The 14,901-nt window shown below is 36.4% G+C and overlaps 2 protein-coding genes across 2 annotated transcripts in view; one reads left to right on the plus strand and one right to left on the minus strand.

Annotated features, from left to right (window-relative positions):
- Positions 1 to 147: 147 nt before the first annotated feature.
- On the plus strand, positions 148 to 14,756 carry Nubpl (NUBP iron-sulfur cluster assembly factor, mitochondrial). The gene is made up of 8 exons (XM_071659445.1): positions 148 to 514; positions 2,112 to 2,259; positions 3,256 to 3,381; positions 3,573 to 3,612; positions 5,427 to 5,611; positions 6,859 to 7,050; positions 9,361 to 9,458; positions 14,634 to 14,756. The coding sequence occupies exons 1-8, from the start codon at positions 410 to 412 to the stop codon at positions 14,700 to 14,702; spliced, it is 963 nt and encodes a 320-aa protein (XP_071515546.1). The 5' UTR covers positions 148 to 409; the 3' UTR covers positions 14,703 to 14,756.
- Positions 8,722 to 14,901, minus strand: part of LOC139747303 (store-operated calcium entry regulator STIMATE-like) — a 36,348-nt gene continuing 30,168 nt past the window's right edge. The window contains exons 8-9 of the transcript XR_011712370.1: positions 12,922 to 13,032; positions 8,722 to 8,861 (exon numbers count right to left, since the gene is read on the minus strand). The gene's annotated coding sequence lies outside the window, so the exon portion shown is untranslated. The remainder of the gene's footprint in view (positions 8,862 to 12,921; positions 13,033 to 14,901) is intronic.

The raw sequence follows: 14,901 nt of genomic DNA on the forward strand, positions 1-14,901 counted from the left end.
TAATATTACGAATACTTAAAAAATTCGAGGAAATAAATATGAATTTTTCATTCATTCGTTTTTCAAGCTATTATAAAGGCCAGACATGTACAGAATTCTACAGATATAGTCTTAGTTTCTCCTGTGAAAATAACCCAGCTGTCTGTTTGTAAACATTAGGAGGGTCGTGAGTGGTGCTCAGTGTTTACATACGACCAGCTGAGTCGCTCGTCCGGCAGTGACACCTTCCAGACATCAGACGACCAAATGCACATTGAATCTGAATGTCTTTATGCGTCCCATTTATGAAACCTAACCTAATATAATCTAAACTTGTCTTCCCTGCCCATTTCTTGTAAATGGCCATAGCTTGAGAACGTGATATAACCGGGTAAATACGTAACTTGCCAACAAGAAAAAGGAAAGGAAAATGGCTGCTATAGTCAAAGATATATTCAAACTAAGAATGAATTCTATAAGGACAATTCAGAATTTTTTATATATGCGGCATTTTTCTGGTCACAAGGATCCATTTGTAAGTACTGTCCTCCTAATTTTGGCATGTATGCTTGTTTCCCCCTGACAATAACTTCAGGAAAATTCCAATACAGGAACACTACAGAATTAACAAAAAAAGTATTAGTACATTTACAATGAGTAAAAGTGATTTGGACTTGGTGGATGGGGTGGGGGTTGATTTTGAGGATGATTTAACCCTCCAGCAGTAGGTTTTGATAGTGGAACTATATTCAAAAGTGAAAATGTATGAAATGTAAGGGAAACACTTCCTGAAAATAAAAGACCCTATAAGAACTTCATTTAACCTCACCATTTTGTGGGATCCCCTTAGACATCTCGTGTGGGCTGGTTAATTTCTGCTACCACAGACATATCTCAGCCCTTTTTTGTCACCAGTTATTGACTCATAATATAAACGTTAGAAGCTCAGCATTGATAAGACAAATTTAGATTGTAACACTTCAAATATATATCCCCAAGTTCTACTCCTTTTTAAAAAATGAGCAAGTAATGTCTCCTAACATATTTACCTAGAAAACTGATAGTTCCCCTTTAGAACCCATCCATTTATTCTTTCTCATACTTATTACATGTAGTCCTTATATATATATATATGTATATATATATATATATATATATATATATATATATATATATATATATATATATTGCAGACTGGGTTAGGATGCTGTATTATATAATACCTGCATCTTGAACTGCTTAAGTTACTTGATGTTCTTTCTCATATGTACTTACTGGTTCACAAAGAGATTCTGTAAGATGTTTTGTTGAAAACCTCATTTTAGTGTATCATAATAGTCTCTTATTATGTTCCAGAGAGATTTTGGCAAAATGAAGCAAAGTGGTGCATTGTAATTCAGTTGGAGTCCCTTTGGTTCATAGACTTGTATTCATGTTTATAAAAAGTCATGCTCAGGAATAAGGACATTGCTTTCATTTGTTTCATATGAGATGATTTGTTTTACTTCTTATTGCGGACAAGTTAATCATTAAAAGGAAAAGATAAGATGCTTTTTAGTTAAGTCACTTCCTGCTTGAGAATGAGACAATAAAGTGTTTGGGTGTCATGCTGAATACCGGAGACCTTATTAAGGTGTTCTGGTCAACGTATACAAAATAGGAAAAAATATCGGTACATAAAATGACATAACTAATGTGTTGTATTTGTAAGATGGATTGGCCTTGTGGATCTTGAGAATGGAGATCAACTGAGTAATGGAATGAATTTATGGGAAGATTATTGCATTTGTTGTGCAATATTTACAGGCAGCAGTGGCTGTGATAATTATGTCACTGGAAGTAGACATAATGTATTCAATACTTAATTTTCAGAGATTCCAATAGTTACCACTGTGAATTTGCAACTTAATATGCACATTGCTGTATAATGCTCTGCTAACTACCAATTACCTGTATAAATGCTGATATTTCTTTGCTGGTAATAATGATGATAATGAACATTAAAAAATGGCAGATCATTATTTGTAAAACACCATGGACTGATGATGAGATATTATTGAAAAGATAAACCACAATTTGGTTCTTTTATTGTTAGTCCCAAAGTAGTAATTTTCTCTTTCATTTTTAAACAGGGTATCCAGTCCCAGAAAGGTAAACTTACAGACCACCAGAAGGAACTGATGAAACGTGGTCTGCCCAAGCGTTTAGATATTCCCAATGTTGAAAATATTATTGTTGTGGCTTCAGGAAAAGGTGGAGTTGGGAAATCAACCACAGCAGGTATCTCCTGTATTTGTCTGAGAAATGTTAGACTTTTGGATTCGAAGCAGATATCTATTTTTATGAATGGTTGCCAGAGTTTTAGGATATTGAGATAAAAAATTGTGAGCTCTTAGGAAAGTAGAGAGACTGAGGGATATGGAAGTCAAACAAAGATACAGTACGTGAAGGGAATGGTTGATAATGATCTGCAGAAACTAATTAAAAAGCATGCCTATAATGACAGTTTTTCTCTACCATTATAATCATTACATAATTATTAATCCTTTGGTCATCTGGAACTGACAACCATATATCAGTTTTTCTTTTAAATATTTCTTTTGTTCCAAGCATGTAATCGGAGAGAAAGAATGAGGGGAGTATATATACTGCTGTCTTTTTTTTCATAATAGAGGTGATTTGAAATACTGGTTCATATGGTAATTGATCTTGTCCTCCACTATGATTAGTTTAATTCGCAGGTAATGACTTGATAGATCTAACATACTGGATATTTGTTTGATGTCAAATCCTAGTGAAGTATTTTTGAAGCTTGATATAAAAATTTGAAGATTCATGGATTCATTTCATTGTAACACAAAAGTGTGATGTAGGCCTTAAAAGCTAACCTTGACTATGTTTAAGAATGTATTCCTAAAGAAGCTCACGTCTTGGCCTTACAGAGAAAGAATATATGATGAATTGCATGTGTTAAGGTCAGCCCACAACCATACACAGTAATTCTTTCCAAAGTTGAGAATTATTTTAAAAATTTAATTATTAGATGAATTGCAAAGTATGAACATTGACAAACACTTCTTGAACTTTAATAGGACTAGATAAAAGAATTTTTTATGTTGAATCCTTGGTTATGTATACTGTATTCTAATCCCTTCAAATGTGCTAATTGTAAAGACATTATTTTTCTAAATACAGTTGTGGTACAGTGACGCTTTTATGCTAAACCTTCAGTTACACTGAATTTTACCTAATATTAATTAATTTATTCATTGTCAGTGAATTTAGCTCTAGCCTTGTTAGAAGTTGATGGGAAAGGAGGGGTAGGCCTGCTAGATATGGACGTTTTTGGTCCATCTATTCCTCGAATGATGAATCTTTCAGCATCACCAGAATTAGACAAGAGTGAGTAACATTTAGTTCATGTGGAATGAAATAGCAATATTTTTTATATATATATGTATAGATATTAGCATTTTGTTTTAGATTAATCTTGTAAGAAAATAATTTCTCATGTAAGTTATATAGTCTAATTGTGGTAAAAGAATGAATAGTTTTCTTTTGTCTTTGTGTTACTGTTATTTCTTCTCTTTCAGATGATAACATGATTCCCCTGTCAAATTATGGAATTAAATGGTAAGAAAACTAGCTTTATAGTGGTCAGGTTTGTTTGTTATTAAATTCTTTGATAGAGCTTCTTTGTAAGAGATGTACAGGGTATTTATATGTAAATAAAAGATAGTGATCCCTTGAAACTGTGTCTGAAATACCTACTTTATTTCCTGCCTTGAGAATCCCTTCTGTGGAGCTCCTGCTGTGTAAAAAAAGGCTGGCAACATCCACTGAGTCGGACCACAGGTGGTATGATGTGTTTGTGTGAGGTGAGCATCTCCAGAATGGAAGTTAAATCCTGGGCATGACTGTTGTAATATATTCAGTCTGTGTTTGTATTGTTGTAAAGATGAGTGGTGTCTGGAATGCAGATAAGAAAGTGTAGTTCAGATGGGTGTATCTCTGGTGAGGTAAAATTTAAGGGTAGGTTATTAGTGTGTGTGTTTATGTTTAGTCAGTTATGTGTGTCGGGGAGGGGATCTGTATGAAGAACTTATCAAAGTGTGAAGCAGGGAAAGTTTTTTGTTTTTTTCTTGGAGGGTGATGGTTAGCTGTGATATGGTTTAGATTGGAGGGGTCCAGGCCCTTGCAAAAGAATTGGATGTTGAGCGAGATTATATTTTGTTACGTAGTGCAGGTGTTGAGGTTTGTGGTTATGAAGGTCTTGTTTTAAGTGGTTTGCAGTTTTGTTATGTTTGCTTTTGATGGGTTAGATGACCAGGCAGATGAGGCACAGTTTAGTGTAGAATAGATTAACTGTGTAAATGATGCTAAAAGGTTCATTTCCTTGGTCCAAAAATAGTGCCAGCAGGTGTTTTGAAGGAATTTAATTTATGATCTTGTTCATTTTTGTGGTGTAGAGAGTAAATGTAATGTGTGTCTTATTTGATACTTAGTCTGGTTGGAGTTCCCATGAGTGAAATTGATTGACCATTCAGGGTTAGAGGAGGGTGTTGATAGGATTTGTCTGTCCAGGTTTATGAGGTTGGTGGTGGATTTCTGTAGGGTTGCAGACTTTGTGATGTAATGTTGCATGTTAGTTGTTACTTGAGTAGTGTTGGGGTGATATTATGTGAGTGAGGTCATCTGCATATAAGAGGACTTTCACAGTTTCAAATTTGTAAGTTTAGATGTAAATGTAATGGTCATATTCTTATTACTACAGTTATCATAATCAGGAATTTTTTTGTCAATTTTGTTAAATGATACAGTAATTATTGTAAGATACTAAAATACTTGTACTGAACATTTAATATATAGTAACTTTTAATTGTTATATGATATTTATTTCATCAATTAGTTAGATTTTTCTATTTTACAGCATCTAAATCAACTCAATTTTAGAAAACAATATTTGGTTAAATAAAGAGATTGAGGTACCTGTTACATAGGTAACTTTTTGTCTCTGTTGTACAATGAATTCATAAAGAGTGCCCTATGCTACTCTGTTGTATGTTGAATTTATAGAGTGCACCATAGTACAGTGATAATAATCTCAGTTGACACCCAAGATATGCAAGATCAGCTCTGTGGCAAAGACATTGAGGTATTATTGGCTTTGATGTAACGAGGGCCAGTGGTCTCAAAGTTCCTACAGTAGCTTACCCTTCTTGATGAAATGTTGGCACCATTTAAATGTGGGAGTAAATAAGAAATGAAGGATCGAGGCAAAATAATTTTGGTGGATTGCCATGCGATTTTTTAGTCTCAAAACTGAATTTGCTTTACTTAATTCTTTTCAATGCTCCTTATTGCATTACTGAAATTATATATTGACACTCATAAATTTGCTCTATTTATTCCTTGAAGAATTTATGTTTAATGCATTTTTTATACAGTATGTCGATAGGGTTCTTGGTTGAAGAGAAGGCAGCAATTGTGTGGAGAGGGCCCATGGTGATGTCTGCAATACAGAGGTTATTGCTACGGACAGCGTGGGGGAACCTGAAGTACTTGGTGTTAGATCTACCACCAGGAACTGGTGATACTCAACTCTCCATTTCTCAGTTGGTGACTGTTACAGGTAGACATAAATATGATCAGATCTTGTTATTTTGCTTACCCTAATGTCATCAGCAGAGTACTTTGTTATACTTTGTTTTACTTCTCTGTCAATGTCTATCATTATTGTAAAGATTATTGATACTTATGTCTTCTTCATTAGACATGATTCCATTTGTTACTCCTATACTTTGAATTTTTGGTGGTTAAACACTTCTTGATCCATTTTTCCATCTTACCCTTAATGTTCAAATCATTGCTTTCTCTTGTAAACTTGTTTAATATCTTAGATGTCATGACTGGATGAAAATCAGCTTCCATTTTCTTTCCTTACCTTGCCATCTTCCTTGTGATACAGATCCATGTTGATCTTCATTTATATTATTATTGATCAGATGTTATGGTATGTTAAAATTTATTACTCTTTCAGACATTTATTATGTGTTTATTCAAGCTAACTGACTAGGGTGCACTAGTCAGATATTAGCTTAAATACTCCTTAGTGCAGTCGTGTTATATAAACCATTTGTGAAGTTCTGTAATTTTGCGTTCATTCACATTTTGCCTCTTTAGTATAATCATCAGGGTTGCTATTACTACTTCTTCTTTAGGAAGAGGGCTGGAATTCTCTGTGGTCCCTAAACTGAGTTCTGTTCAAGCTGATCATTTCCTCTGATTTTATGATTTTCTGGTTTCACATTACTGTGCTTGTATAGTCATTTAGCTGGTTCAACAGATCATGTAATTATTTCTCTAAGCTCTTGTATATTTTCCTTAATCATTGCTTTTTTTCTTTTTTGTGCTTTTTATCACATACTGTTTTCTGTTACATTTTGGACTATTTGTTTATTTGGTTGGTATTAACCCTCTGACTGTTTGTCTCATAAAATATTTGTTTGCCTTTACGTTACTGCCCTTGAAGATCTCACTCGCTTTTTTTCAGATCCCTTAACTGATCAATCTCCAATCTGTTTTATGATGAAAATTCATGATAAAAAATGAATTTCTTGAAGATTTTTCTTGTACCTCTCTACTTCATATATTATTTATATATTATCTTTCACATAATATTGCAAGTTAATTCCTGCAGCTACTGGTTTTATAATGTGATATTCTCTAATGAACCTCATGTTGAAAGTTTCAAGCACTGTTGTAATTAAAATTTCATTTTTTTGAGTAAATTTGTCAATGTCTTTAAGGGACATACATCCCTAAACCCATTAGGATAGTTCATATTATTTTAACTGACTGAACTTGATATTTTTCTAGGGGCTGTTATTGTCTCTACACCCCAGGATATAGCTCTCCTCGATGCTCGTAGAGGAGCAGAAATGTTTCACAAGGTTCACACTCCTGTACTGGGTCTTGTTCAAAATATGAGTGCCTTCCATTGCCCAGCATGTGGACATCAGGAACATATATTTGGCAAGGATGGAGTGCAAGAAATGGCCCAGGAGATAGGTCAGTCATAGATGTGGTAGTAGGGGATAATGTGCTGATGAACAGCACTAAGAACACAAATACAAATATGGTTAATTACAGTATCTAATAGGATCTCTGTGCACCTCTTTCAAAGTAGGGAACACCATGTTAGACATGACAGCAGGGTGAGGATATATTGTTCCAAAGTCCTTAACTACGGCTTATTTGGACATGAAGTGAAATGGCACCAAACTTTAATTATTTACACTGTACTTTACAGTGCCCCTTTCCATTTGTAGCACAATACTCTTGCAGTTTGCTGAAAACACATGTGTAAATAAAAGTCTACTATACTGATGACTATCAATAGATGGCAACAATATGCTTTTTGCTTGTGTTGCACTGATTGCAGTAGAAGCCATGTTCCAGGCACAGTCTCTACAACAGAGAACTTTTTGTACATATACAATGAGGCAGGGTGGGGCAAGTATTTGATAACTAATTGTTTTCACAGAGCATGAATTCAACATAAGTACAGGTACTCTCATCTAAAATCATGTATTTCTGATTGTGCACATTGTGAGCAGTTTAAGGAAAGGAAACCAGAGGATTCTAGTTCTCCAGCAAGCTTACAGCTGACATTAAGGTAACCTTCAGGTAGTAATCTTATAACGGAATTATGAAGAGACTTTGCTGTGGAGTTGAGTATTATGACAAGCATATAAGCTCAGTTTGAGGAAAATTACACTTTGTAGTAGCACCAGCCAACATTACATTACAAGGATGCTGTGTTAAAAGTTACATGTAGTACATTCCATATCAGCTACAAATCACTTGGTCATAGTGTCTTAACACAGTGGGAAGTATAAAACCAATTCAATTGGTTTCCCAGCTCTTAGAGGCAAAAGATGGTTAAAGTAGATATTCTTGTGTGGTAGGGTGGAGAATCAACAGCAAGGTCAAAGTGGGATTAACTGATCTGCCCCTATTTCTAAGGAAGGTCATTTACTATCTGGATTTTCTACTTTGAATGCTTGTTACTCAGGGATATTTCAAGAAGGGAGTTTGTAATGATGCTTGGAATAACATGTTACAATTGATCCTAATTAAATGGTTATCATTATGAATCTCCCAACAAAGTGTAAGGCTAAAACCATGGTTAGCAATCCTTTCTGTTACCTACATAAACCAGTTAACCATTGTAGACCTAAGTTCCTTAGCAAAGTATAGAACTTCTGCCATACAGTGCATGGGATGTTGCAGTGTAAGAACATGTATGAACATTACCAATATAAGGGCATAAGCTTCTGTTAAAACTGTATGTACCGAGATCACTCTATGGGATTGGTAATGGAATTAATGATGATTGATATACAAAATTTTCTTTGTGTCAGTTGTAAACTTTCAATGCACCTGTTTTGCCAATTGGTGGCATTATATCAGCATCATTCTATAATTGTGTATGTCCCTAATAATAAAAAATATGAGTTTTGAATCTTATATGTAAATTCTCACAAAACTACCTTTGTGTGTTTGGAAGAGGAACTCAGTATCCATAGAATGTTGTGTTTTGATGAACTAATTTGAAGGGCAGGTCAAGCATATGACTTTTCCTCTGATGTAGACTACTTTACCCTGTTAGTTATGAAGAACTTTGTCCCTTGCTTAATGTCAAGTATAAAGAAAAAGCTTTTGAGTTTAGAACTTACTTGTTAACCTAGACGAAGAATGTTGTTGAAGATATACCATCCATTCCACCTGCCCTGTAAAATTTTATGCCTCAGCAGGTGCTTACTAATGAGTTCCCGGCAGTAGTGATGGAATCACTTGGCATCACGTTTGAGTGGTCACTGTCAAAATGGCAGACCCTTAACATTGTGTATTAATGGCTAACTGCATTTGTTAGTGGTAATTGAGGTTTCAATAATGAATTGCTGTTAACACTTTTTTTTATAGATGTATAAATCAGCTAGAATAAGGGGCAGAGGAAGATGTTGTATCCTTGTTTTATTATGTTTGAGCATGGAAATGGCCAGCTCAATCCTTAAAGTTCACCAGGGGCCATTCTTTGATGAAAATTAAAGAAAAAAGTTCCAAAATACTTAGGAAGTGCACAAAGCACCCAGATAACTCTCATTTCTATTTAAAACATGCCATGAACCCTGTCAAGGGATTGACACATGATGGTCTACTTTATTCCAACAAGGGTTTCATATCCAGATGTAGTGAGGTTAGGGGAACCGGCTTTGTTAGTAATGAGCCGTCAAGTCAAAATTCTCTAATGTGTTTAAAGCAAGGTCTAAAATGAATTAAGTCAAGAATGTTAAAGTTTACATTATTTGTTTACAGGTGTGGATGTGCTTGGAGATGTACCACTGAATACACAAATTAGACGAGGTGCAGATACTGGTCAGCCTATCATAATATCCCATCCTGATAGTCCACAGGTAAATGTTTACTATTAAAGTCTATGTATCTTTATTTCAATTATCAATCTCCCCTCAGGGAACTCATCCTGGGTTGTAATTATCTATCAGTCTGTATGTCTGATACCTTTTCCCCAGCTGGAACTCCCTAAAGGGAGTGACCATGGCAATAGTCTCCATAACTAGTGAACTGCTGTGCTGCTTCTAAGCCTTTAGTGCCTCACCCTTAGCAGGGCACTGACAGAGGGCAACTCTAGTGCAGTGTTTGCAAAGGTTCCTACCACATGTTCCTACTGATTACTACTACCTAATACTCCTGCCTAATGTTTCTGCTTACTACTATCTAATGCTCCTGCCTAATGTGTGTACCAGCTACTTTTATCCACTGCTCCCACAATTTTACCGAAAGGCAAGGCTAGTGCATAATGCTTACCACAGGAAAATCTAGAGGTACAAAGAATGAGTTGTGTGAATTAAGTGCAGTCAAGTGTAATGTATGACAAGGTGAGATCGTGTGTTTGTGGACAGAACGCCAGTAGTCCACATGTGGGTGAGGTAGAAAGAAAAGACATCTACCTGGGTCAGAGGAGTGGGACTTAGGAACCACTAAAATGCTGGCTTATTACACAGCCCTCACTAATCTCCCTGATACCCAGGTGGTTGGGTAGTACTGGTAATATACCTCCCTAGTTGTAGCCATGACAAAAAAGTCTAAGCTGCCCTATTCCCATTCAACTAGCATACTCCCATCTCCCAAATGTACTTTCTCACCTTCCCCTCTTAGGATAGTGGTTGTCATCTCCTCCCTCTACTTCACTCAAGTGTATTTTCTTCAACCTATCATCATGCATCTTCATCATTTGACCATTCCAATTTAGTGTTTCTCTTGACTTGTTGTGTGACATCACGCATATATCTTTGTCATTTCGCACCTCTGATACACTTTAATCTCTGCTAACACACATACACACCTGCTAAAGTAGCACATTTCAACAGCTTGACTTCTTTGACTGTCTGCTCCATTCCATTTTTCACAGTTCTTCCTTTTATTGCTCTTTCACTTTGGTTATGATTATATGGTACCAATCCTAGATAAGTAAACTTTTAACCTCTTCCACTGGTTCCTCACCTATCCTCATCTTTCACTTCAGCTCAGTAGATTTCTTGATTCCATTTGACTTGCAAGTTTACTGTTTTGCTCCCTCATTTCAAAAACCATACCCAACTCATAGTGGAATTCACCCTCTACTTTCTTCTTTTTCATGTCAGGTAAAACCCACTTATCACCTGTAATTTCCTTTTACTCTCCACAAGCAACTTTTGACTTATTTGCAAACAGGCTAGTCATAAAGATTAGTTCCTTCCATCCAGCTCATGATTAGGCTTCCTTTTCTTTCTCTCATCTCTATCACTGCTTCATTGATATTCACAATTAAAAGCCTACATAACATCCCAACTCCCCCTTTCTCAATGCTATGCCCATTTCAGAACCTTAGCTCAACCAGATATCCACTTTCCAACATGATTTTCTATCTTGCAAAATGATTTTGTTGCATCGAGCAACTCCCCTCAAGCACCATAAATATTTAGGACCCCTAGAATGCATTTTAGTCTGCACTCGTATGTCTTTTCCAGTTCCATGAATCCTGCATGGAAGTTTTTCTTTTTTGCTATAAATTTCTCTTCCACAATCTTCACCGATATGAACTACATATGATCTATCTGTCCTGAAACTTCCTGGTCTTCATTTACCCAAAGCAAAATGATTTTCTCCACCTTTCACCGTTTTTTCTCATAACTTTCCTGGTATGCTTAATAATCTGATTCTTCATGAATTATAGGAGCTATAACAAAGAGATCCTGGATAACAGCAGGATTATTTCATAGAAATTAGACCTGGAGTAATTGTATACAAACAACTGAAGTACTAGAGACTGAACTGTAGGCACTGGGAAAGGTTTTGTGTGTCAGTGATTCATTGATGGTGATGATATAGATGGATGAGTTGACGTAAGTCAGTGATTAATAGATAAACTGAGCACATGCACTATGACAAATTTAAAGGTTTGTACAGTAGCAGATATGATTATAATTTTTTTTTCACTTATATTACTTAACAGCAAGTCTTTGATCTTTGGAGTCCCCTTAATCCTCTTGGCTTTTATCCTTAAAGATGATTTACTTCAGGAACAGGTAAACATAATAATTGAGGAGAATATTTAGAGGAATTTTTTGTATAACTGGATTATCAAAGCAAAATATCTTATTTTTTTTTTTTTTTTTTTTTTATACTTTGTCGCTGTCTCCCGCGTTTGCGAGGTAGCGCAAGGAAACAGACGAAAGAAATGGCCCAACCCACCCCCATACACATGTATATACACACGTCCACACACGCAAATATACATACCTACACAGCTTTCCATGGTTTACCCCGGACGCTTCACATGCCTTGATTCAATCCACTGACAGCACGTCAACCCCTGTATACCACATCGCTCCAATTCACTCTATTCCTTGCCCTCCTTTCACCCTCCTGCATGTTCAGGCCCCGATCACACAAAATCCTTTTCACTCCATCTTTCCACCTCCAATTTGGTCTCCCTCTTCTCCTCGTTCCCTCCACCTCCGACACATATATCCTCTTGGTCAATCTTTCCTCACTCATTCTCTCCATGTGCCCAAACCATTTCAAAACACCCTCTTCTGCTCTCTCAACCACGCTCTTTTTATTTCCACACACCTCTCTTACCCTTACGTTACTTACTCGATCAAACCACCTCACACCACACATTGTCCTCAAACATCTCATTTCCAGCACATCCATCCTCCTGCGCACAACTCTATCCATAGCCCACGCCTCGCAACCATACAACATTGTTGGAACTACTATTCCTTCAAACATACCCATTTTTGCTTTCCGGGATAATGTTCTCGACTTCCACACATTTTTCAAGGCTCCCAAAATTTTCGCCCCCTCCCCCACCCTATGATCCACTTCCGCTTCCATGGTTCCATCCGCTGACAGATCCACTCCCAGATATCTAAAACACTTCACTTCCTCCAGTTTTTCTCCATTCAAACTCACCTCCCAATTGACTTGACCCTCAACCCTACTGTACCTAATAACCTTGCTCTTATTCACATTTACTCTTAACTTTCTTCTTCCACACACTTTACCAAACTCCGTCACCAGCTTCTGCAGTTTCTCACATGAATCCGCCACCAGCGCTGTATCATCAGCGAACAACAACTGACTCACTTCCCAAGCTCTCTCATCCCTAACAGACTTCATACTTGCCCCTCTTTCCAAGACTCTTGCATTTACCTCCCTAACAACCCCATCCATAAACAAATTAAACAACCATGGAGACATCACACACCCCTGCCGCAAACCAACATTCACTGAGAACCAATCACTTTCCTCTCTTCCTACACAGTTGCATAAATGTGCACTAACACTAATGTCAGCATTTAGGATACTAACCTTGAAAATCTCTAAGATTATTACTTCAGTCCAATGGCACAAGGTTGCAGGATCTCATAAGAAGCCATGGTATTTAGATGCAGGGGCTACATCAAATAATTTGCTGTGATTCTGTAAGAAGATCATTATGGATATCATAAGTTACAGATACAGTATTGAGGTGCTCTGTCAGGATCTGGAGACTATATTGGGAAGGTTATATTTAAAAGGTTAGTCATTATAGTAAAAAAAAATTTTTACCCCATGCAAAATGCTGACTACTAGTGTAGGATCATCCAGTATTTTACAGTATGTTACTGGACTCCAACTATTCAAGGTTATACCACAAGTGAAAAGTCATCTAGATATCTGTCCTGCAGTAACTATAAGTATATAAATAAAACTCCTCTACATGGATATTTAAGTGAGCTGGGCAACTCCAACTGTAAATTTTGGCATCCGAGTTTCATGCCTCTGTATTAAGATTGCCCACTGAATCTGGATGGTTACTGAAGTGGCGGTGTGTGACAGTTCTTCCCAACAGTCAATCATTTTCCAGCCATGGCAATGACAGCACCTTCCCCTGAGTTTTTCAAGAAGGTAATTAAGTGGCTTTTAGCAAGATTTAGTGGATCAGGCAGATGATCCTGAATTACTCGACAATGATGATCTGTCTTAGGATGTATTTGGAGAGTGATTTTATGGAAATTGACTCTCCCAGCATTAAAAGTTGACTAAGGTCTAACAGAAAAAGGTGTTTCTGCCACAAATGGCTGCCGTGTTGCTAGCACCTGCCCATCCTTGACAATACTGCAATACTTTTTTTTCTATCTGAATGAGACAGCAATGACAACTAAGGCCCTAATCAATACCATCCCATTAATGCTCTCTCTCTCTCTCTCTCTCTCTCTCTCTCTCTCTCTCTCTCTCTCTCTCTCTGTTTCTCTTTGTACAGATGCTCCTTGACTTACGATGGGGTTACACTTTTAAGTGCTTTGTGCGGAAACATTTACAGAACTTTCATAATCGGAATGAAAGTGATTACTGATTAATATTGTTTTAAAGTGAATCCTTTCTACTTTTACTTGGTGTTATTGACTGGTAATTTCTCCCCATCTGCTAAAGTACAAATATTTTTAAAATTATCATACGCACCAGGTCAGGCAGGCTAGAAAGACGTTTCCTGTCTAATTTTAGTCAACTTTCAATACTGAAAGAATCAGTGTCCACCAAATCACTTTTCACATGATCCTAAGACAAACTATCTTTTGCCTGGTCCTCTAAATCTAGCAGAAAAAGCTGCTAAATTTCCTTCTGAGAAAACTCATGAAAATGTGCTCTCATTGGCATGACTTGGGGATGACTGACTGAAGGGAGAAATTATCACAGACTCCCACCTTAGCTACCAGCCAGGCTTGGTGTGCACCCCTGAAATAGAGGAGTAAAACTCGATGTGAAAATATTTGTCTAGAGACATTAAGGAGTTAAACAACAAGACAAACAAAGATTCACAGGACTGGAAAGTAAACCCAATTCAGGAGTTAAGGGGTTAATATAGCCTGGATAAGGGTATGAGCCTGCTTTCTGCTATGTTGAATTAGGCGATAAAAATATCAGTAATACAATTGAATGATGGTAGGAGCATGCTATATAAATGGTAATGATGGTTGAGTATGATTAAAAGGTGGCGAGAATATGGTTTTTCTTAAAATAATACATTGTTTTGTTTACAGGCTACAAGTTATAGGACGATAGCTGCAAGGGTTGTACAAAATATTGCTGTTGTGAAGAAACAAACATAACAGTTTTGTTTAAACTGTATATAAAATTGTGTATATTGAAAAAGAAAATTACAAGAGTATTTCATTAGACCCTTATTTCTTATGATTTACAAATGAACTAAATAATCTTCAGGTTGCCATCATCTTGCATTTGGGGTTTACATAACTTCACCCGGATTTGTATCTTTCCATTTCATGCACAACCGTATCCTTTACTAAA

This window comes from Panulirus ornatus, chromosome 68 (assembly GCF_036320965.1).
Source record: "Panulirus ornatus isolate Po-2019 chromosome 68, ASM3632096v1, whole genome shotgun sequence".
NCBI lineage: Eukaryota > Metazoa > Arthropoda > Malacostraca > Decapoda > Palinuridae > Panulirus > Panulirus ornatus.